We start from the raw sequence: 25,374 nt of genomic DNA on the forward strand, positions 1-25,374 counted from the left end.
GAATTTCAGTATCTCGAGCCTAAGATGCTGAATCCACACAACAACGAAAACTGAAAACCGCAAAATTCAAAACCTTGAATACCTGAGGTTTTGAATTTCACGGTACTACAACACACGCACACACCATTCTCCACACAAACACACACACTCTTTCTACTACATGAAAGCAGGGGGGTAAGCATCCCTGCACCCCCCCATGTGGGGGGCTGTGCCCCCACATCCCCGTACTTAAATATTCTCACTCTGAGGTCACACTACATACAAACACACACAAAACACCACCACACAAGCTACATTCTCCTCGCACACACACATATCACAGCAACAAAACACACTGACACACGCCACAGCCCCTACCCAAACCCCTTAACACACACACACTTACCTGAATACATGATCACAGTGGAAGTTTAGAAGCGTGAAATTCAAGACCTCTGGTATTCGAGGTTTTGAATTTCATGCTTCTAAACTTTCACTATTATGTGGATTCAGCTTCTTAGGCTTGAGATACTGAAATTCAACATTTCAGTATTTTGAGCTTCTGAAGGGAACCCATGTAAATCACAGTTGCTACCTCAACATGCAGTTCATTGCTGATTTACATTTCATGCTAGTTAACTCCAGCTCATATGGGCATTGACAGCCTTCCCTTAGTCACTGTCCCATACACACAAGTACACATTCAAACAGAAACACATACACACCGCAGTCCATGTACCCATCATTGACTTCTCTGCCCTCCCCCTATCTAGTGGCTCCCCCAATCACCTAATTCTCATACTAGTTGAAGTGTCGTTAAGGCATGTGGGTTTAGAGTACTCCCTGGTGGTTTGTGTTTTCCCCTACCCGAACCCCAATCCTCAATAGTGCAAGTGCCATTATAGCAGAATTGCAGTTTCCCTATTGTCTAGAGATTTCCCACACCCTGATCCTCATAATAATGTAAATGACATCATGATGCAGTTGTAATTTCATCGGTGGCCAGTGTTTCCCTCAACCCTGATCCTCATAATAGTGTAAGTGCCATTACTGCACAACATTAGTTTCCCTGGTGACTGTTGTTTTCCCCATCTCTATCTATCCCAGTAATCATGTAATCACCATTAAGGCACAATTGTAGTTTCCCTAGTGATTAGTGTTTCTCCCCACCCATGATCCCCATACTGCTGTTGGCACTGTTGTTGCACTCAAGTGTAGTGTGATTCATGGTGCCTAGTGTTTCCACTCACCCACTGATCACTATTCTGCTGTCAGTGCTGTTATGGCACTGGAGTGTAGAGTGATTCATGGTGTCTAGTGTTTCTACCCTGATCACTGTATTGCTGTCAGTGCTGTTATGACATGGAGTGTAGAGAGATTCATGGTGGCTAGTGGTTCTCCCACTCCTTGATCCCACTGCTGCATGTGTGTTTGGTAGAATCACTCGAAGTGTAGATGCTTTCCTGGAGGTAGTTCCAGGGGACAGAGCACATGGCTAATTAGCATATGTGTCTCCCGCAGACTGCTTCATTAGCATTCAGCACTGATGCAGAGCCAGCCCTATGTGGTGCCTCATGTCTTGATGCTAGAGCACTGTGCAGCACCAGGTTAGAGCCATGCTGAATACAAACATGTGACCCTGACATGTGCAAAATGATGTACGCATTACTGTACTTTTATAAAGGACCACCTAAGTCTGTTTTTCAGTTGACAATCTTATTCCCTTGAAGTCTCATATCTTAAAGACAATTTTCCTACTGTAGTTACCACTGACAGAACAGTTTCCATAGTTTTGCTGTGCTCCTGTGCTCTTACTTCCATGTAAAAGACTCAATGACCTTGTCTACTAACCTGTCCTTTATGCTGAAAGTGATGTCCCATACTTCACCATGTTTTATCCTTAACTCATACTTAGAACCATAGGCAGAAGACTGCATTTTATGGACCACAGAAGCCACAGATGTTTTGGGCTTACATTTCAATGACAAATGACATTAGAAAGTCTATCTAGCATTTTATTTGCCTCTAACAAGTTAGAGGCTCCAGTGAGCAAACAGGCAAGTTTGAACTGATTTGCCATATGTTATGACTTTTGGATAGCCATTCTAAAGATGGTCCTTTTAATGGCAATCCTTCAGAAAATGATGTCTAGAATCTCCTGCAGTGTCTTCCATGTATAAATTAGAATTATCCTCAAATGTAAAAAAATGACAAGGCAGAAATTATGGAATTCTGCGTGATAGCTCTAAGAGAAACTCATAATGACAGCATATGTTAGAACACCATTTTTGCCTTTTCACTATTAACTCTTTCATAGGTTCATAGGTTGGTACTAGGCTATTGGCCCTAGGGCCTATACAAGCCTAGCCATAACAATTCCCTGGATATTTATTCCCACAATATTTACTTTCTTCATCCTTCCTTCTAATAATGTAATAATGTAAGTGCTGTTATGCTTAGGTAATGTTTTTTTGTCTTGGTACCTATTGTATAGGACTGCTGACATTTACTCCAAAGGGGCTCTGAAGGTCTGTACTCTCCTAATGATTGTATCCATAACTTTTTGACAAAATCAAGGTATAGTCTCATATTTCAAACAAATGTTTATATCTCTGGAGCCATAAGGGTTATTAAAGAATTGTAAATGATAAACTGCTCAACACAATCAAATCTTTACAATGTTAGTGCTTAGATTTTTAATTGGGTTTTATAAGTCATAATACACAGCAAATATTAATTTTATAATTATTAGTAGACAGTTTACATTATTTCAGTAACCACTCAGGCTGTGCATGTACTGTCAGCAGCATTTTGACCATCTATCTGTGAGCTTTTATATGCAGCTAAGCAGTTATGTCTGTGGTCATTGAGATATTTAGAAACATATAAAATTGCAATATAAATAAATAGTATATGAACAACAATTAATATCTCTTAAGTAGCACAATTCAGAGGTCAGATATCAGTGCAGTTGTAATGCCCATCATATAAACTTTTCATAGCTTGTATGTAATGCAGTTTTAAAATTATTAATGCAAAAATGAACTGGATATATCTGACTACTAGAGGCATCAGTAGGATGCAGCTGCAGAAGCACCTGGAGGCATCACTAGGCTGTAATGAGTTAAACTGCTGCTTGTGCATTTCTCTATTTTGGGATTTGAAATTCAGTTTGTCATGAAGTATGTAAGTAAAGTAATATATTATTCATCCTATGGTGAAAGTTATGAAGGATTTCCAAACCCAGTGGTGTAAAACTTGGCTCTAGATGATTGTCACTGTTGAAGTGACAACCTGACCACATGTGCAAAGATGGGGAAAAAGGGGTTACGGATGGATGGATGGATTTTAACTCAGACTCTCAGTCATAATTTGCCTCCTTACCTTTATAGGGATATCATCTGTTGAAGAAATACACTATACCACAATCTATAAAGTTATATTTTCGTCATTTGAGTATTTGGGGTATAAAGCATTTTTATTTATTATTTGCTTGTTTCGTTGTATTAAAATGCGTACTACCTTTTTATTTTACGGAACAACAACAAAAAGTTTCATTGAAAAGAGGGTCAAGTAATAAATATGATAAATTATAAATTAATACTAAAATAAGTAAAATATATTAAACATTAAAGATAGCTCCATCAATTAAATTTAAACACTCCTAAAAAGATATGCTTCACAGATCTCCTGAAGGGATCAGGAAAGGTGGTTGTTTCCAGATGATCAGTGCAAGATAATCAAAAGATCTTCTGCTAGCAATTTCCACATAGTTCTGCAGAGCAACCAGCTTCTCCTCATTTGACGACCCAAAGAACTTTTTTTTTAGACTTGGATACTAAGTGCTCATTTAGTTATGTGGTATTGAGGTGTGAAGGACCCATAAGGGAAGAATAAGGCTATTAAATACTGACCTGGAAGAGATTGTCTCCCAGTGCAAATCATACCGCAGCAGAGTTGCATGACATTATCAGGATGTCCCAACCTGTAACTGCACTGTGGAATCGCACACGCTTTGCGGTTGATTCTACAGCAGCAGAGTTATATCACATGGTCAAGATGCCTCACACTGTTACTGCACTATGTTAGTGTGTGTCATTTGCAGTCTGTCCTAAAGCAACAAAGTTATAGCATATGACTCGGATGCCTCAGCCTGTAAACTCACAGTGGAAGTTTGTGCTCTTTGCAGCCAGATTCCCATCTGATACCTCAAAGTAGAAGACACTGAAGTATTTTAAATGATAAGGCATTAGCGCATGGGTCACTGCTTCAGGGAATAATGGTAGAATGAGATTTGAGATCCAGGGAGTATATGATAACAGCTGAACCCTAGCCTTTCAATGCAAGTCTGTCATCAAAACTCAGTTCCAGATATCAGGCCTGAGATACAAATTCCAAAACACTTGCACAACAAGCTAGGATAGGAAAGGAAAGGAAGGGAAATGAAAGGAAGGGAAGGGAAAGGAAGGGAAAGGAAGGGAGGAAGATATGATGGACAGGAAATGGCTTGCTCCAGCATTACCTCACTTTAATCAAACATTCACTGAACTATTGTCTCCTGGCAGTCCTCTATGGCAGTAAATCTGTCACAGACCTTACATGAAGTATCCAAGTAGGAATATATACACCATGAACAGCAACCTACCCATTAAACCCTGAGACCTCCTACTTTGAGTGTCCTGGAAGGTAACAGGCAAGCCATTCAAAGACAGTGAATGAGAGACCACACTGTAATGTAAGGCACTTGATTAACATGCCATGGTCAATGGTATCAAAACCAGTCAAGGTCTCAATTATGACCAAGACCAACTATAAACTGTATGCATGAAAGAATGTGCTATGTGTCTCACACTGCAGATACCATTTGAGTCCCTACCCAATTTAATTTCTAACACAGGATTTATTTGATAATTTATTGTTTTCAACATTTTCCATAATATAGGGCCAGATTCTGAAAGGATCTGGGTGTGAAAAACACATTAATTGAGCATGCTACTCCACAGCCATGTTTGTAAGATAGGGCACTGCCACTCTCTAGTCAGTATATGCCAATGACGACTAGTGGAACCTTATGCTTGATTCCGAAAGGTAAGCTGAGCTAACCGCCCCAAAATAGTTCAGCTTTGTAGATTAAATAATGCATGAAGATTAATCAGTAGTGAAGCCTATTGAAATGAATGGGCTTCTTGGCAAAGTGGAACCTCCACCTGTATGTGGAGCTACACACTATAGGCAGTATCAGGTAGGACGCTAGACGGTTTTCAATATCTAGTTCAACATACAGATGGAACTATACTGAAGGTTTTATGAGTTAGGGGTGGGGCATGCCTGGGGCTGCTCAAGTGTGCTGTTGTGTGTAGTGTAAGCCTTCCCCAAACTACTCTGGAAATATCTCACTTTAATGTTTTCTTAAAATAGATGAATTCTCTGGTGGTCTAGTGGTCCCACATCCCCTTCCTGCTTCCCAGACAAGGTGAATGTACACATGATGACTGATGCAGCACATGCACAGGACAGGCTCATGGATTTGCATGTCTACCTGTTTCTTGGTACTGGTGGAGAAAGTAGGGTAATTTGTTTTCAATGCCCCCTCTTATTGGCCATTCTATATGTTCTTGTTTTCCAAGCCCACCAATCTGATGACATCTTCTTGATTAAGCATCCATCCCCTGTTTGTCATGTTCCTCTACCTTCTTTTGTGTGCAGTCCAAGCATCCATCCCATGGTGTGCTCTATACTTTGATGTTTCTCTTTAGATAATCATCTGATTGTCATTGTTAGTATTGCTAGGAGAAGTAATTCTGCAAGCTTACCTGCTGTAATATCTTGATAAACATGTTGCAATAGCCACTGCTATAACTTCCATTCTTCAAGCCTGCAGTATGGATCAGTAAGGTGATGGACACTCCTGAGGAGCCCAACCATCAGCCCCTTAAAGCCAACAGTCCTGCTGCTTCCCACATTTGCTAGGAGCAGTGCTCAAACCTACTTACTGGTATTATAGCCAGTGTTTATCTCTCAACATCAGTAGAGCTGGCCTCATGCTGCTATTTTATTGTTACATTCAAGCTTTTTTTTAGTTTGTCTTTCCTTAAATTGCATTTGATTTTTTTTTTGCTACGAGTCACTGCATAAACTTGATTATTGCAGCACTGCAATGCTGCCTTGTAATACATTTGTACAATTTATCATCTTCAATTTTAAGTTCCTGGAGAAGCACACATTATTGTCAGCTTACAAGTTTTTATGGGATATATTTATGCTGTACCTATGGAATATGCAACTCGATATCTACACCATATTTCTAGCATAAACCACATCACAATAAGGGCCTAGGGTTTTACATATGTAACATGCTGTCTTTTTAAGGAGGCTTTGTGATATACTTTGCTAAATATTCATGAATATCAGCAAATAACTGAAAATTCCCTAATATGTCTATCAAATTATTTAACATGATTAAAAGTTATTAAAAGTTTCTTGTAAAAATGATTAACTATTTTGTGCATATACACGTACATTTTTTCTTTATTTATTTTAGATCAGTTATGCTGTGACCTACAACCTCCTTAGTGACAAACAACAATTTCCCTCTTTTTTGCGGACAGTACCCAAGGAAGAATTCCAAGCCTTAGCAATGTCAAGACTGTTACTTCACTTTGGCTGGCATTGGGTAGGAATAATTGGTTCTGATAATATTTACTTTCAACAGCCAAATGAGTGGTTGAAGTCTGAGATTTTTAAGACTGGAGGCTGCATAAATATTTTTGAACTTATCCCTGCAAATTCCTATGGAGAAAAAATCAGAAAGGTTGTGGAAATGATAAAGCATTCATCTGCCAAGGTAATTATAATTTATACCCGATTAGTCCATGCTATTGCTTTAATGGAAGAGGTGTCCATGCAAAATATCACTGGAAAGGTCTGGATAGGAGGAACTAGTTGGTTTATGTCGCCAGATGTACCTAAAAATATTATGAGACCATTAAATGGCAGCATAGGATTCATGCTGCAAAAAGGCAAAATACTTGACTTCAAAGAGTTTCTTTACAGTTTTCATCCCTCAACTTCTCCTGATGACATTTTTATAAAACTGTTCTGGGAAACAGCATTTGGTTGTAAGTGGGTCTTTTCAGATAGCCAAATATCGTTAAATGAAACAATGTGGAAAACTATTACACCTTGCACTGGAAATGAAAGGTTACAGGACATTGATTCAACTTTGTATGATGTGAATAATTTCAGATTTACATATGCTGTGTATAATGCAGTTTATGCAGTGGCAAATGCTTTGTATAACATGCTGTCATGCAGAACCATTAGTGGTCCCTTTTATAATGGGAGTTGTGCTGAACGATCTGCTTTCAAACCCTGGCAGGTAAGAATAAATAAATAAATTATAATAACTATGGGTTAATTCTCTGGTGTGGTCACTCTGATATCAGTATAGGCAGTTATTAAGAGCAATTAAATTAAATTATTAAATATTTTATTTTTATTCAATATTCAATTTTCTGTGAGTTTCTTAATAGGACAAGATGAGTGTTACCTATAAACAGTAATAAAACAAAGTCTTCTCTTACTGGTGAATTTCCTACAAATGAAGGAAATCTACCAGGCAATTACACTTGTCAGTAGCTGATATATAAAACGTGGACACAATCTCAAGCCAAATAATGCAATATTGTAACATTTATTGAACACTGATTAGGTCCAGCTTACAGTATATGTTACAGTATAGATAACATGTCACTTCAAAATCAGAAGTTAGTGAGACACCTAGGTACTTGGGTGGAGCGCGCCCTCATATTTCAACAGTGTTTAGGAAACCTTTTTTTTGTTTCACAGCTCATAGGAAAAGGAATTTCTTTCAAATCAAAATAAGTCCTCATCTCCTTATACTCTGCACTGATTAGATCCATCAATGAGTGCAATATCCCCTCTGGGATATACTTTACTAAGCATATCAAGCAATTGGAAAGATCTTTGTGGTTTGTAACAAAAATAGCATGGACTTTAAAGACCCAAACTTTCAAAAATGGCCGGCAGCTTTATCTCTATATTCAGTTTCATACAGACCCCATAGAGGCAATCTTTGATTTGCTTATAGGGGTATAAAGGAATCCAGTAGTCCAAGAACTCCTATACCTCCATAAATCAGTTTAGTCCTGCTACCACTAGAGCTAGAGATCCAAATCTATACCAACAAACAGATAAATAAATCAGACAAGGTGAAGAGATAGATTTGTCATGCAGTTTCTACCACTTCTCTGGATCAAACTTCTCCAAGTTAAGCAGTGTGACATACTGTCGGTGTTTAAAAATGAGCTGGACAGCTGCACAGGTATTCATAAATTCACCCTGGCATAACTGGCCTATTGCTCCTACAGATGAGTACTAACAAGGTGGAATTGGATTTGTGGGTCAGTTGCCTTGTAACACCTTTGGTGCTGTCATAACTGAACCTTTAAAATAAAATGGTTGGAGAAAACCATGTCCCAGAAATGTAAGTACACATGTTTGAAAGACAGTTGGTAATATACATGTTATTTACATATAGGACATGTTACATATGCTGGCCTGGATAATCATTCAAGCTATGGCAGTTATGCTGTTCTATGATGAGAAAGAAAACTTGCCTAAAATCAGCTAGATGTGGGAAGGCAAGTAACATTTTGGTTGAGATAGTTAATTCAGGATGCGTAAGGCACTTGAGTGACAATGAGGCAAAACATAGTTAACCCCCCACCTAATGTGATATTTCTTTGTTTAAAATCAAGACTTGTACTTAGAATATCCCTGGTTAACTTCATTCCTTGTCCTAGAAACCAATACATATCACAGAGTATCCAGACAGTAACCTGATACAATAGCTCAGTGAGCACCAAATAACTATTTTATCTGACCAGTGTTAGAGTATTCTGGGATACAATTAATATTTTACAAGGAATTCCTACCCATTGCTTATGTCACAATCAGTAAGAGAAATCACCCAATCAGAATGTTGTGAGTTGGTCTATTGTAAAAAAAAAAGTCCAAGTTGAGATTAGAAAGCATTAAGGATTTTAATAACATAATTTTCTTAACTGGGCTCCACACTTCATTTATATAATTTTCATGTAACTTCCTTGGACCTGAATGCATACCGTTACATATATGTTTCATGACACAGAATTATAACCTTGGCTATGTGTTGGTCAAAGGCCAAATTACTCTCTACATATGTTCCAAGATCTATAGCTACCAGGTCAACTTTTAGGGTGTCTTATCAGTGGAGTAATTTGCCTGGGTGGACATTTTCCCAAAAGGCATTATAATGCACTTTTTTGCATTGGGTTTTAATCTTGGCTTTGGCACTAGTCATTTGTGTGTGTTAGGCCCTCTTGCAGGATATTAGTGTCATGGGGGAATTTATGAGAGCTCCCAATTTGCAGTAATCTGTGCACTTGTTGAACCAGAGGCCTGTGACATTAATCTTGAGCTCTGAGAAGTAGATGCCAAACAGGAGTGGGTGCAGCATGGAGTCCTGCAGTGCTCTGCTGGTGACCTGTCTCTTGGTGGAGCTTTTCTCACCAGTCATAACTTTTTGGGTCCTATCCATAAACCAGCTGGCAGTCTAGTGAGATATGTAGGGATTTATGCATAGTTCAGTGAGTCTGTCAAAAATACCTGAGTGAGATATTGTATTGAATGCCTTAGCCAGGCTACGTAGGTGGTGTGCACTAATTTCCATTCATCCGTTGCCTTGGTTACCTTCTCAAAGAAGTCTACCAGGTTAAGTAGGTATGACCTTTCTTTGACAAAACCAGACTGGGATGGGTGAAGTGTCTGTAGTTTGCCAATGTCTTTGTCAATCATTTCCATGAGAATTCATTCCATAACTCTGCATATTAGACTAGTTTGACTAATGAGTCTGTAGATTCAGGGGTTGGTTGATCCAGCCTTGTGAAGGGGGATAACTGTTGCCATCTTTCATTCATTTGGTATGTAGCCTGTTTTAATGCTGTAGTAGACTCAAATAGTCTCAATAAGTTCCCACTGAGGCTGTGTTTTTAGCCTTAGTGAGTACTGCTATGACCTGCTCCCTGCTGATAGTGGGGTGGGGGTTATGCTGGTAGGGATTTCACAAGGGGTGGTAGAGGGAATGGGGGAGGTTGAGCTAAATTTGTCAGCCAGCAGATTCACTATGTCACTGTGCTCAGGGCATGGGTGCTGGAACCATAGAGCCAGGGGTAGTGGGAACCCCCCCCCAACTTTTACAGCTACAAGACCTGTGAAGAAAAATGAATGAAGTGGAGTTTTCACTCTAATGTGGATTCACGTGGGGAAGTTAAACTAACTAAACTAGCTGTCCTTGTTCTCTTATTGCTCTGTGTTACAGGAGTTATGCTGCCACTGTTCTGTTGGTGCTGCCAGAGCCATGCTGGTAAGGAGAGTTTTGTTCTTTTATTAGCAGGACTTATGCTGCTCCCACGTGTGTGTGTGAGTGCATGCGTGCGTGCATGTGTGTGTGAGTGCATCTGCATGCGTGTGTGCATGCCTGTATGTAAAATTCCCATTAGATATACCTGGTGGTTAGTGTTCCTCAGGCTCAAACAAGAGCCTGAATTCTCTACCCATACCACCACTTGTGATTTAGGGAGTTGAGTCCATAGCTCTCCACTGTCCAGATTTTCACAGGATATTTGGCTCATACGTTTGGTCTGTTCCACTTAAAATTTGTGTCTTTCTGGCAAATCACTAAATAATGATAGCTCTTTGTCAGTCTTCCTATCCTTCAGGAAACACATGGTAACACAAAACACTTTATTTTAGCAACTTTCTAAGATTATACAAGCAATATTTAAAATGTATCCCTGGTTTTGAGCTTTTGCCCCCCCCAAATAAATTTTGGCTTTTTCCAGATTTCTTGTGCTGTAAAGTTGAGAGATTTCATTGATTGTCAAGTGGGTTTTACAAGGAGCTGAGAGTTTCAGGGAAAGAGAAGTTTAGTGCTGCTTATGCTAACTTGGTTGCCATTGTTAGTAGCACAACAGGTAGTATATTTGCCTTTGATGCAGAAGGCCGTGGGTTCTACTCCCACAGTATGCAGATGGATCACTGATACTGTCCTGTGTTGTACTTTAAAGGGGGTGGATGCTGCAGTCCTATGAATGTCCTCCTTTGGAGGAATTACTTAGTAACTCTGAACCCATTATCAGTTTGCCATCCATTCCCCATTGCAGAATTACTAGCTTATCATTTTTTTAATGTAGCATAGGCAATTTATTCTTCAAGGGCAACAGATTTATTTTTATTTATTTTATTTTACATTTCTTAACCGGGATGGTCCGACTGGATACATGTCCTTTTTCAGCGGAGGCCCGGGGAGAAAAGCTCCAACAGAGTTACATTGATAATTAGGTACAGTAAATGAGCTGAAAGAACTTAACAAAAACATAGGCTATTTACATACAAGTACAAGACTGCCATTACTATTTCTGAGATTACTACAAATGTAACATTAATAACATATTAGCAAGGACGGTAGGCAGTATAATGACAGAGTTAGACAGGATACATATTTCTTTATCACAGTATACAAAGTACTTATCATCTTAGCTAGTTGTTTATGTTTTAGTTAATGGCACAGAGCTAGTCTGGGTTTGAGCAAGGACATAGCCAGTGTGACTTGAAGTGGAGTTTTAGACTATTTTTGAATTGACTTAGAGAAGTTGCAAGCGTGATGTTATTTGGGAGAGAGTTCCATATTTTACCAGTGGTGTTGGCAAATAGCGCGTCACCACCTAGGTTGAGAGATTTAGTTGTTTGGACAAGGAGTCTGTTTGCTGAACGAAGACAGCTTAGATTGGAGTAGGGAGTCATTACATTTTTTAGTGCTGGGGTATTCTCAGGTTGTTTAAGGATTTTGAAGGCCTCTATGAGTTGGGACTGGTAAAGAAGGTGTGGGAATTCTATCCATCCAAGCTTTTTCAGGTTAGTACAGTGGTGTGTTCTGTAGGGTAGGCCTGTAACGAACCTGGCAATGTGATTATAGCAAGATGAGAGCTTGGCCAGATCAGATTTGTTAAGGTGAGTGAGGACAGGAGAGGCATATAGTAGGGTAGAGAGAAGGTGTGAATGGGCTGTGGCTGCCCTGGCATTCGGGTAAGGAAGGCTTTAATTCTATATAGGGTCCCAAGTTTCTTGTTGACTGACTTAATGGCTTGGTTGATATGTATATCAAATCTGAGTTTATTGTCAATGTTTACTCCTAATAGCTTTGTATAGGTGTCTGGGGAGATGATGGTCCCATTATTGGATTTTCTAGTGAAGTTTTCAGTCGGAGATCTATTGGTTGGGTAGAAGAGAAGTAACTTGGTTTTGTTTGGATTTAAGATCAGGAGATGGTTGGTCCAGTGTCAGTTTCGACTTTGGTGAAGCTATGTTGGGTGGTAGTTAGTAGATTTGCAAGAGAGGCATTGGAACATATTATAGTCGAGTCATCTGCATATTGACTTTATTTATAGATACTTTATTTGTAGATGAAACAGTGAAATATAAAGTTGTTTGCTAGCAGCAACCTCTTCATTAGTTACAGATCCCTTTTATGTGGAATTATTTAGATGACTTACTTCTGCAGACATTTTGCATATTTACTGATACTGGTGGATTGTAATGACAGAAGTTTGAGTGGCCTTTTATGGTTGAAATTTTCTGAAATGGGTAGTTTTGTCATTATTGGTTTATACATTTTCTTTCATTGCTCACTAGAAGACTGTTCCAAACTACAAATTTAAAACACATTCTAACAAGTAGTGCTGTATTATACAAGGAATATAATTTAATACATTCAGGTTAATACAATCAGGAAGGTGAATCAAAGAATGTATACATGTATGCTTGCTCACAGGAAGCAGGAAATCAAAATAGGGGAAGAGACCAGTCACCAATGGTGTCCCCCAGGGTTCAGTGCTGAGCAGGGGCAGCTCCTGCTATAGGACTGCAGGACTGCAGCCCCCCACCTGTAAAAAGAATAAAATAATTGCAAGTCCCCCCACTCTAGAAAATAAAAAAAAAAATGCACGAGTCCCAGAACTCCACACATGCATGCTTAGTTCCTGACTGCTGTGTTAGGCAGTCCAGAACTCCACACACGCATGCATGCTTAGTTCCTGAACTCCAGACTGCTCTGTGAGGCAGTCCAGAGGGGAAGAAAGGGAACTCCGCCCTGCCAGCCCAGAAGTCTGTGCGGTGATGACCACACAGACTGGAAGAATACTGGACTGCATCGCCTGCAGGCTGGAGGCTCCAACCTACTCATGTCTCACAGGGAAACCAAGAACAGCCTGCGTGGGCTGTTATGGAGGGTGATTGGGCTGCCAGGCCAATACAGAGGACTTAGCTGCCATGGAGATCAGATCTGCAGGTAGTGTGTGAACTTAGCTGATGAAATCATATCTGCAGGTAGTATGCTGACTTAGCTGATGGGATTGGATCTGCAGGTAGTGTGTGGACATAGCAGATGGAGGATCATGTGTGTTAGAAAAATATGTATTAGCAATATGCATGCTTAATGCTTAGTGCATTCAAGTTTTAAAAGGGTTAATACATTTATTCTTTTCACACTGCATGAATCTGCACAGCTATTAGAAACTTAACAAGAAGCATTTGATTTCTGCTAATGTCAGCAAATAACAAGAAGTATTTCATTTCTACTAGTGTCATGAGACTTAACAAAGAGATATTGATTTTCTGCTTATGCCATGAGAAAGTACACAGCTGTTAGAAGCTTTGATAAGGAGCACAAAGGCTGCTTGAAAGTATAAACCGTAGTCAACATTACTTGTACCTAAGCTAGAAATGTACCTTGAATCTAGGCAAAATGTAACATATATATTAGAACTGCACAAATGAAAAATTGAAAGTTTGTGGTGGGCTAAAATAAGCCCCAAGGCCAGGTTGTTTTTCTCAAATGTTTTGTAAATCAGCAGTTATTCTCAACTAGTCAGCAATTAGTCTAGTAACATTTTCTGTAGAACAATACAGAAAGCTGTGTCTAACTACGTCAGCAATAGAACTAACATTTCTATGTAACATGGAAAGAACAGTATAAAAATGCCATACTAATTATTAATGTCCAGACAAATAATTCTGCCTGCATGCTTTGTCTCCTTGCTGCAAGTTAATAAAGGGTGCCATACTTGAACCTTACGTGAATTGGTCTTTGAAGTTTTTTCCTTTGACAGATTGGTCATTCGGACCGGAACCCTGTCTTCACCTCGGATCAGATGAGCCAGGTGGTTGAAACCATACGGGGAAGAAACCAAATCGGTTCTTATCTGAAAAGCCCTCCAACTGAATTGTCATACAAAAGAGGCCAACCACTTTCTGATCTGTGACTGAAGGATGGGTCTCCGCGAATCAGGTGATCAATCACGTAGGCTCAGGTAAGGTGAATCTACTTTCTCTGTTTTCTGTTTTAGATCAGGGTCCAGATTTGTATTGTTTTTGCCAAGACTGTATTTTTGCTTACAAGTCAGGGACAGAAAAGATTACTGTCTTGTCATAGATCAGGAGAAACAGAATAAGTAGGCAGTCATTCTGAAGAGGCTATAACAAAATCCGTGGTAACACGTTAAAAATAAGAGAGGTTATGTAACGATCAAAAAGGTAGAACAAAATGGGTAATAATTGCACAAAAAGACCCCAAAATCCGCCGTTAACAGAAGATGCAAAATACATGCAGTCGCAGCTCGCCGACAATATTAAATATTATTCAAAATGGGTTAATAAATATGAATTTGATGGAAAATTAGAAAAATCCTTGCTTATCAAACTTGTCAAACAGCTCAAAACCAATTCCAAAGGTTGGGTAAAAAAGCAACGTAAATTAGGAATTCCTCAGGCACACAGGTGGATTGAGAAAGTAAACCGTAGGGAACAAAAGAACAAAAATTCAAAAACAATGTTTTTAGACAAGGAGGACAATAACTTAGTAATAGCATCAGCACCTCCGCCTCCCTTACCAGAATATGAAGCAAGTGAACAGGTTAGTCCACCCCCATGATATCCTGTGTTCACTGAAGAAAGAGGCATTATGAAAATAAAACTGTATATTAGAGATCCCATCGAGATCAGGTCTCGAACAAGGGCAGGTGACTCAAATGAAGGCATTGAATTATATCAAATGGTTAAGAATTCATGATCTATGAGTGAAGAAGAAATATGTCCACTTATAGAAGTACCCAACCCTCAGGCAGGTCAGGACAATCAGGACCCAAATATTTTTGTGTATAGACCTTGGACTCCGGAAGATATCCGGAAAGCCACTGAGGGAATTCCCCATCCAAAAGTTAGTTTTAGAAAATTCTCAGAAGATTTACAAGGAATGAGGCTGAGTTATAACCTAAATGGAGAAGAGGTAGAAAAAGTAGTTAGACAAATTGTGGGGCCAGATTGGCACATGATTAGTGGCAACTGGAATCCCCATGACGCTGCACAAAGACCCCTCCCACATAGCAGCGCAGAATTAGACAACAGAGTAAAATGTCTTACAGACCGCATATCTGAAAAATGGAAGCCTAGGGCAGACTGGACTTGCATTAATCAATGCATCCAACAAGAAGGTGAAACTATTGACCGGTATTATGCCAGACTATTAGAATGTTTTAATAACCACTGTGGAATGCAGGTTCCTGAAGATCAAACACAAGATTCCCCATATGAACAGCAGTTAAAGAATGCGTTTTTAAAGGGCAGTACTGCACCTATAAGCAGTTTTATTACAAAACACATGGTAGACCATCGTACGAGCAGGTTACAGTCATTACTTCAATATGCTAGGCATGCCGAAAGGCATTTTACTAGCAAAAAGAAAAAGAAAGTGCAAGTCTTCACTGCTGAAGACAGAGCTGAAGTTTATGCATTACAGTCTGGGAAAAAGGGCAAGAAAAATGCACAGGGAAACAAACAATCTGTTTAACGATCAGAGGACTTTGAAGGGGGAAAGAAAAGGGGTGAATGTTTTAAATGCGGTAAAAAGGGACACTTGGCAAAAGATTGCAGGAAAAACAAGAAGGCAACCACGGAAGACAAGGAGGGTGAGGACTGACTATATGGTAGTCAGGAATCACTAGAAGGGGATAGCGAAGAAAGGACAAATGAGAATGTGATAGAGGGAGTAGAGGATGTGACAGAAGAGATAGAAGAAGTGCAAGACGTTAGTGACAGTGAAGAAAATTAAATATTAGACCTAGTTTTATTGAGCTTGGAGCTCTATTTAGCAGACACAAAACCAGAAGTCACACTCTTGGTAGAAGGGAGGGAAGTCAAATTCTTGTATGACTCAGGGGCATCACGAACCCTGATACATCCCTCCAAACTGCCAGAAAACACAGAGTCACCTGATTACATACTGGTAAAAGCAGCTAATGGACAGCTGTATCGGGAGCCCTTCTCCCGTAATATTGCAATAACTGATCCAGTTTCAGGATTGACTCAGAAAAGCAAAATTGTTGTTTCTGCAAAATGCCCAGTAAACCTCTTGGGCAGAGACCTCATGCAACTATTTGGTATAGCAGTAGTTCCAACCATGCAGGGTATGGAAGCACAGCGACAAATTAATACCTTTACAGTGCAATCGGAGGGTGAAATGTTTTATTGGTACAGCCAGGACTTGGTTACGACTGGCCCAGGGACTGTGACCGAAGAATTAATGAATGTAGCCATTAGCAAGTTCCCCTCCCTTGACATTGATAAGCAACACCTGTTTCATTGTACCCTGTATTATTGTAACAGACCAGGACCTGACAAGGAATATGAGCAAGAATTGTTTAAAAATCATGCAAACAGATTGATATTGCGTAACCTATACTGGGACACAGAAGGGAACAGTGTAGCCAGCTGTTCATTGCCCCAGGAGTTCTTCACACTTTATAAATCTAATTGATTACCACATGTTAGCTTAACCAAGAACAAAAATATAGAATGGGCAGACCTAGGAGAAAAAGTCACGAGATGGGAGAAACAGTCAGAATTAGAACTGTCAGAATAGGGAATACAAATACAGAAATTGAATTGGATAACTCAGACCCACCCAGCCGTGCACTTTCAGTCTAGCAAGGACAGCTGATTAGCACTCCTATTAAAGGAGGAAGAGAATGCCTTACAGAATATACCAGAGACTCTCTGGTCAACAGGAAAGTCAGATGTAGGACTTATTCGTACAGCGGGACCAGTAACTATCATGGGAAAGTCAGCATTTAGACCACAGAAAAGACAGTATCCTTTAAGAAAAGATCCAGAGGCAGGAATAAAGCCTATTATAGCAGCCTTACTTAAAGGGAGAATACTGGTAGAATCTCACGATTCACCATGTAATACACCCTTATTTCCAGTTAAGAAAGCAAATGGTGAATGGCGTATGGTCCAAGATTTACAAGCTATAAATGATGCAGTAATACCAAGGGCACCTACGGTGCCAGACCCACACACCCTGTTGAATGATTTAAAATATCAACAGAAGTATTTTTCTGTGGTAGACATCAGCAATGCGTTCTTTTCAATACCGATATACCCTGACAGCCAGTATTGGTTTGCATTCACATTTCAGGGGAAAAGATATACATATACATGACTACCACAGGGGTATTGTGAAAGTCCAACAATATTCTCACAAGAAATGGCAAGCAACTTGGCGGGATTCACCCCACCAAGAGGCAGTCAGATTTTACTTTATGTTGATGACATCTTGCTGGCTGCCCCCACCCAGCAAGATTGTAGAGAAGATACCATAGCACTATTATGATTCTTAGCCACTGAAGGACATAAGGTAAATAAAAATAAACTGCAGCTTTGGAAAAAACAAGTCAAATACCTGGGATATGTAATATCCAAGGGAGGTAAAACATTAGATGAGGACAGAAAAGTAACAATATTGCAAGCTCCAAAACCCACTACCAAGAAGGAAATTATGTCCTTCCTGGGTACAACTAATTTCTGCCGGAGCTGGATTTCAAACTATGCTTTGGAATCTGCACCTCTGACTGACCTATGGCAGCACAGGATTTGTTACAATGGACACCAGAGGCAGAATCTGCTTTCTGCAAACTGAAACAGTTAATAGCGTCCTCATTAGTTCTAGGATTACCAAACTACCATACATGTTTTTTCCAAACTGTAGATTGTAAGCAAGGTTATATGACATCAGTGTTAACACAACAGCATGGGGATAAGCTACGCCCCATTGCTTACTATTCATCACAACTAGACCCAGTGACATGGTCCTCACCCCACTGCGTACAAGCAGTAGTTGCAGCTGCAATGGCAGTACAGGATTCGGCCTCAGTAGTTTTATTCCACCCTCTCACTTTGAGAGTGCCTCATGCAGTCGCAATTATTTTACTGCAAGAGAAGGTGGCATATCTTTCCCCTCCTAGGCATCTTTCCTGTATGACTATATTGTTGAGCCAACCTCACATGACAATTGAACGATGCATGATTTTGAACCCTTCTACCTTGCTCCCAACCCCTGCAGATTGCACACCACACTGCTGCCTGCAGGTAATTGAGCAAAAGACACTACCTAGAAAAGATCTCATGGATGTCCCCTTGGATGATGCCGAGGTGACATACTACGTGGATGGTTCGTGCAAAAGGGGTCCTGCAGGACAGAACCTAGTAGGATATGCAGTAGTTTCTGACACTGAGATTATAGAAGCAAAACCTTTACCACACAACTTATCTGCACAGGCAGCAGAATTGATTGCCTTGACACGAGCATGTACCTTAGCAAAGGGTAAATGTGTAAACACTTTTACTGACAGCCAGTATGCTTTTTCTACTGTACATGTTTTTGTGCAACAGTGGAAAAACCAAGGAATGATAACATCTACTGGCAAACCTATAAATCATGCACAGTTTATTTTAGATCTTTTAGAATCTATTCAGTTACCTCAGAAAGTAGCCATTTGCAAATGCACAGCTCACACCAAGCAACAAGGTAGGATTTCAAAAGTTAATGCGAAAGCTGATACAGCTGCAAAACAAGCAGCTACAGAAGTATTTCTTTCAAATGAGGAACTACAACCTTCTGAGATTTTAGACTTAGAAATGTTAAAAACAATGCAGACACTCACTACACAAGCTGAAAAACAAAGATGAGTAAAACGAGGAGCAATTCTCGAAAAGGGGCTGTACATCTCTAAAGAAGGGAAACCAATACTACCATCTAATTTGTTTAGATATGCAGCTTTGTTGAGCCATGGGCAGTGCCATGTCTCAACAGAGGGGATGGTACAGCTGGTTAACCAGGTGTTCACAACGTACGGATTTACAAACTACTCTAAAAAATTCTGTTTGATGTGTCAAATTTGCAACAGACATCATGCACAAGGGGCGTTAAAGTCCAAGCAAGGGAGTTTCCCTACACCACCATATCCATTTCATACTATCTGCATGGATTTCATAGAATTGAACAAATGTGAAAATAAGAAGTATTGTCTTGTCATTGTAGATATGTTTTCCAGATGGGTGGAAGCCTTTCCAACCAAAATGCAGATGCAGCCATGGTGGCAAAAGTACTTGTCAAAGAAATCATCCCTAGATTCAGCATTCCAGAAAGGATCTACAGTGACAATGGTACACACTTTGTAAACCAAACCATACAGCAGTTAAGTAAGCATTTTGGTATTTCATTAAAAAATCATTGAGCATACCATCCACAATCTGCAGGGCTAGTTGAGAGGCATAATGGTATATTAAAGAATAAATTAAGAAAGTTAATAGCTGAGACAGGGAAGAATTGGTTGTATTGTTTGTCCCTGGCACTGTTGAGCATGAGAACTCTTCCTACTGCAAAAGGATTGACTCCTTTTGAGAAACTATTTGGAAGGGCTTATTATACACCCCAGTGGAAACTTCTCATGTCCGCAGACCAGGAAGCTGATTATACACTAGCTGAATATATGAGAAAAGTCATGAATTCTAAACATCTGTTGCAGTCAAATTCTGTTTCAGATAAAGAACAAACCGAAACATAGGAAGTGGCAGTGATCCTCGGGGAGTGGGTGTGGGTGAAGAATATAAAGAAGAAAAATTGGTCACCACCAAGGTGGGAAGGTCCATACCAGGTGCTTCTTTCGACATCCACTGCAGTCAAGATAGCAGAGTGAGCCTTGTGGATTCACCTGACGCACTGCAAACTAGTTAAGAACTTTGAACTGGACAAAAATCTTACCTCTCCATCGGGGCCCTCAGCACAAAGTCTGGCTACAAAGGGGGATCAAATCAATAGGACTGATCCGTCTCAACTCCAGTGACGAAACCATCGGTGCTGAAGGTCCTATTAGGGCAGAGAGTAAGAACGCATGTCTGAAATAAAGATGACAGGATCCCATAAGATCCAGATGTACCTATTCGGAAGAGTCGGAGAAAACAGGAATGCAGAACAACAGTTTCCTCAGAAGTATTGCATAATCATCCTGTTGACTGTGCTAGTGACAATAATCTTTTTGTTGTGGCTATTCCTTTTCCCAGCCACACAAACTGAACTGAATAAACGTGGAGAGTTGCACGTAGAGTGGCACCCAAACTTCAACACTTACCAGACAATCAAATATGTGTATGCTGAGACCTTTAATGTTTCGAATTGCTGGATTTGCACAGCTTTGCCAACAGCATATGGGGGGGGGGTTATTGTTAACTTCAGTCCCCCTAGGAGCCAACAAGACCTGGGAAAACTTAGTCTATGATACATCAGATGTCACATCACAAGACAAAGTAGCATTGCACTTGTCTGTTCGACAAAAATGATGCAGTTCAGGTGGGTTGGAGCAATTGCAATGCGAATGTTCCCTATAGATGCTACAATAAAACTGACAACACAGGTTCCTATTGCAACACAAGCTATGATTCATTTTTTGAACTGATGTATAGGACAACTGATGAAGTAAAACATAATGCTGACCTCTATAAACAACTGATTATAGTTGACAAAAAAATGTTCCATCCAGAGCCAGGACATAGTAAAGTTACTATCAAAGTAGAAGATTGCTACTTTGTATGTGGTAGAAAAGCATATAAGTGGTTACCTGAGAATTGGTCCGGCAGTTGTTATTTGGGGTACCTGGTTCCGGCCATACGACACACAGCAGTTTTACCTCAGGGGAAAATTCAGAATGTTTGATGAGAAATCAAGAAACCTGTCAACCCAGTGGGGCAAATCAATGCGGGCTGGAAAAACCATCATGCTGTGAGCCTAGGGGAAAATGGACTGTCGCATATGGACTTGGGTGATACCATCATCTCATGGGCAGGTGTATTCCCAGCATATGGAGCAACTAAATCAATCTGGGAACTGAGAAAACTGTCTAAACTTCTCGAAATAATGAGCAATGCAACCTTTTCTACTCTAGAATTGGTGACTAATGAACTGACTGCCATGAGAACTGTAGTGCTTCAAAACCACATGGCTCTTGACTTCACCCTAGCAGTGAGAGGAGGTACTTGTGCTTTAATCCAGGAGGAGTGCTGTTCATATATTCCTGACCACAAACACGAGATAGACAATCACCTTGAGGTAATTCAGCAGGTGTCGGCTATGACCAAGCCAGGACCAAATCCATTGACGAACTTTTTCCAGAGATTGTTTGGGGGGTGGGGCAGTAACCTAATGAATATTCTGATTGCCATCTGTGTAGGAATGATCCTTCTGGTGGTATGTGTGTGCTGCTGCATCTCCTGCATGAAAAGACTGATTAAAGACTTTATAGACATGTCAGTTTCAGAAACCTTATACCAAGGTGCTGAACTTGAAGAATTGTTGAAAAATTGAAAATGCTTTCATAAGTTTAAACTGAATGACTCTCTTAACTGCAAATCCTAAGTAGGAAGAGGTTAGGGGAAGAAAACAACTGTTTATGCTTATTTTGAAAGTAGAATAAAAGTATTAAAAGGGGGGAAATGTTAGAAAAATATGTATTAATAATATGCATGCTTAATGCTTAGTGCATTCAAGGTTTAAAAGGGTTAATACATTTATTCTGTTCACACTGCATGAATCTGCACAGCTATTAGAAACTTAACAAGAAGCATTTGATTTCTGCTAATGTCAGCAAATAACAAGAAGCATTTCATTTCTACTAGTGTCATGAGACATAACAAAGAGTTATTGATTTTCTGCTTATGCCATGAGAAAGTACACAGCTGTTAGAAGCTTTGATAAGGAGCACAAAGGCTGCTTGAAAGTATAAACTGTAGTCAGCATTACTTTTACCTAAGCTAGAAATGTACCTTGAATCTAGGCAAAATGTAACATATATATTAGAGCTGCACAATTGAAGAATTGAAAGTTTGTGGTGGACTAAAATAAGCCCCAAGGCCAGGTTGTTTTTCTCAAATGTTTTGTAAATCAGCAGTTATTCTCAACTAGTCAGCAATTGGTCTAGTAACATTTTCTGTAGAACAATACAGAAAGCTGTGTCTAACTACGTCAGCAATAGAAGTAACATTTCTGTGTAACATGGAAAGAACTGTATAAAAATGCCATACTAATTATTAATGTCCAGACAAATCATTCTGCCTGCATGCTTTGTCTCCTTGCTGCAAGTTAGTAAAGGGTGCCATACTTGAACCTTACGTGAATTGGTCTTTGAAGTTTTTTCCTTTGACAATGTGTGTACATAGCTGATGGGATCGGATCTGCAGGTAGTGTGTGGATGTAGCAGCAGATATGTGTGTGTGTGTGTGTGTGTGTGTGTGTGTGTGTGTGTGTGTGTGTGTGTGTGTGTGTGTGTGTGTGTGTGTGTGTGTGTGTGTGTGTGTGTGTGTGTGTGTGTGTGTGTGTGTGTGTGTGTGTGTGTGTGTGTATGTACAATGCCCCAGTTGCTACATGATGGTGGGTAGAGAATAAGGCTTGAAGCCTGTACTTTGGGTACAAGTGGCAAGAGCCTGAATTCCCTACCCACCACCATTTGTAAAACATTTGCAGATTTTTGCCTCATATTTGTTCTGTTCTGTTCCTCATAAAATCTGTGGTTTCTTTATTTTTGTTACTTACCACAGCCAGTGGTGCAGTGGTAGCATTGTTGCCTGACAGCTACAGGGTATCTGTTTTGATTCTTGGCTGGGGTGCCTTCTGTGTGGAGTCTGCATGTCCTCACTGTGTTTGTGTGGGTTTACTCTGGTGTCCTCAATGGATATTTGTTCCTATTTTTTGGACTGTATTCCCCCATTATTGGCTTTCTCCAGGTTTGTTGTGCCAAGGTTGAGAGCTATGGTGATAACTGAACTCACTGAATATGTTTGGGGGCTGTATTCCCCCATTATTGGCTTTGTTTAGGTGTTTTGTGCTGTTTTGTGCTAAGATGTTGACAGCTATGGTGAGAACAGAATTCACTAAATGGTAGCCATTTAAGTTTCAGTCTTCCTTTCTTTCATAAAGCAGATGATTTGGCATAGGGGTATATTTCTGCTCATTGACTGTTTGCACTGGGGTCCTGGGTTTCAATACTTGGCAGTAGAAATGTATAATGGCGCTGTCAACATTGCATTTTATTCTAACAACTTTCCAACATTATACAAGCTTAATGTTTAAAATGTGTCCCTGTTTTTAGTCTTTTTTGCCCCCTCCCACAAATTTTGGATTTTCTAGATTTCTTGTGCTGCAAAAGTTCAGAGATGCAGCTGAGAGTGTGTCAAGTAAATTTTACAAGAAGCTGAGAGCTGCACGGGGAACAAAAGTTTAATGCTGCTTATGCGAGGAGTCTGCTTGTGTTGTTAATAGCTACAATAGATGAGTGTACTTGCTTTTGATGCAGAAGACTGGGAGTTCTACTCCCAGCAATAGGTTGATGCATTGCTGATACTGTGTGCTGTGTATTGTAAAAGGGGTGGATGCTGCAGTCCTTTTTGGTGAAGATACCTAGTAACTATGAACCTGTTATCAGTTTGCCATCCATTCCCTATTGCAATATTACTAGCTTATCATTTTTTTAATGCAACTTAGGAAATTTATTCCTCAAGGGCAACAGGCACTTTATTTGTAGATGAAACAATGAAATATAAAGTTGTTTGCTAGCAGCAACCTCTTAATTAGTTACAGGTTTCTTTAATGTGGAATTATTTAGATGACTTTTAATTCAGAGATTGTGCATATTTACTGATATTGGTGGACTGTAGAAGTTTGAATAGACTTTTATGATAGAAATGTTCTGAATTGGAGTTTTGTCTTTATTGGTGCATGCATTTTGTTTCATTGTTTACTGGAAAAATGTTCAAAACAAATTTAAAATGCCCTCTAACAACTGTACTACATTGTACAAGGAATATAATTTAATACAATCAGGAAGGTGTATCAAAGACCACATGTATGTTTCATGTGCAAGGGGCCTATGATTTGAAAACAGCCCAAAGTTAATCTTTATCTGTCACTGGCAAAATGCATTTTCTTTGAATGTGGGTTTCAATGCTGTTTCAATGAATGTGAGTTTCAAGGGACAGAGAAGTTTTAATGCTGTCTGTTTTCATTGTGAGATTGCATTGCTTTTTATTGTAGCAAAGATGTCTTAGTGTTTGTGCTGTAAAATGCAAAATAAAACTTTCAAATGAAGTTCAAATCATCGCATTAGAAGTAAAGCAGTATGCACATTAGTGTTTATGGTAAATGGGTGAAATAGCCAAGTAATGGTTCACTGGAATGGCTGCAGGGGAGGCTCCATTCGAGCCATGAGTTTTAGCCAGTGATGGGAAGGGCGGCCTCAGACAGCCCGGCTGAACTATACCTCTCAACTGTCAGATTTTCACAGAATGAATGAATTTTTGCTTCTTATTTTTGTTTGTTCCTCATAAATGTGGTTTTCTGGCAAAATAATTTACTTCAAATTAAGTCAATAAATGATGACAGACACTGAGTTTCAGACTTCATAACCTTCAGAAAAATGCATGCTGAAGCAAGACCTGTTTATTCCTATCAAGTGTTTTTTTTTAACTACTTTTTTCAGCAATAGAAGTAAAAAAAATTTTTCTGTGTAAAAAAAATTTTTGGAAAAAGAACTGTTATAAAATGCCAAAAACCTTAATTAAATTAATTTTTTTTCCAAGAAAAAATTTTTCTTTTTTTTCCCCCCCCCCTCTATTTTGTTTTTTTTTTTTTTGCCTGCATGCTTTGTCTCCTTGCTGCAAGTTAGTAAAGGGTGCCATACTTGAACCTTACATGAATTGGTCTTTGAAGTTTTTCCTTTGACAATGTGTGTACATAGCTGATGGGATCGGATCTGCAGGTAGTGTGTGGATGTAGCAGCAGATATGTGTGTGTGTGTGTGTGTGTGTGTGTGTGTGTGTGTGTGTGTGTGTGTGTGTGTGTGTGTGTGTGTGTGTGTGTGTGTGTGTGTGTGTGTTTGTGTGTGTGTGTATGTA

General features: G+C 39.6%; 1 protein-coding gene across 1 annotated transcript in view; it reads left to right on the forward strand.

Annotated features, from left to right (window-relative positions):
* LOC122791521 (extracellular calcium-sensing receptor-like) overlaps positions 1-25,374 on the forward strand; it is a 186,653-nt gene that overhangs the window by 23,890 nt on the left and 137,389 nt on the right. Inside the window, exon 2 of the mRNA XM_044059262.1 lies at positions 6,521-7,357. Within this exon, the coding sequence (XP_043915197.1) occupies positions 6,521-7,357 (837 nt within the window). The remainder of the gene's footprint in view (positions 1-6,520; positions 7,358-25,374) is intronic.

The sequence above is a fragment of the Protopterus annectens genome, chromosome 17.part0 (assembly GCF_019279795.1).
Source record: "Protopterus annectens isolate FY-2018-M chromosome 17.part0, PAN1.0, whole genome shotgun sequence".
Classification (NCBI taxonomy): Eukaryota; Metazoa; Chordata; order Ceratodontiformes; family Protopteridae; genus Protopterus; species Protopterus annectens.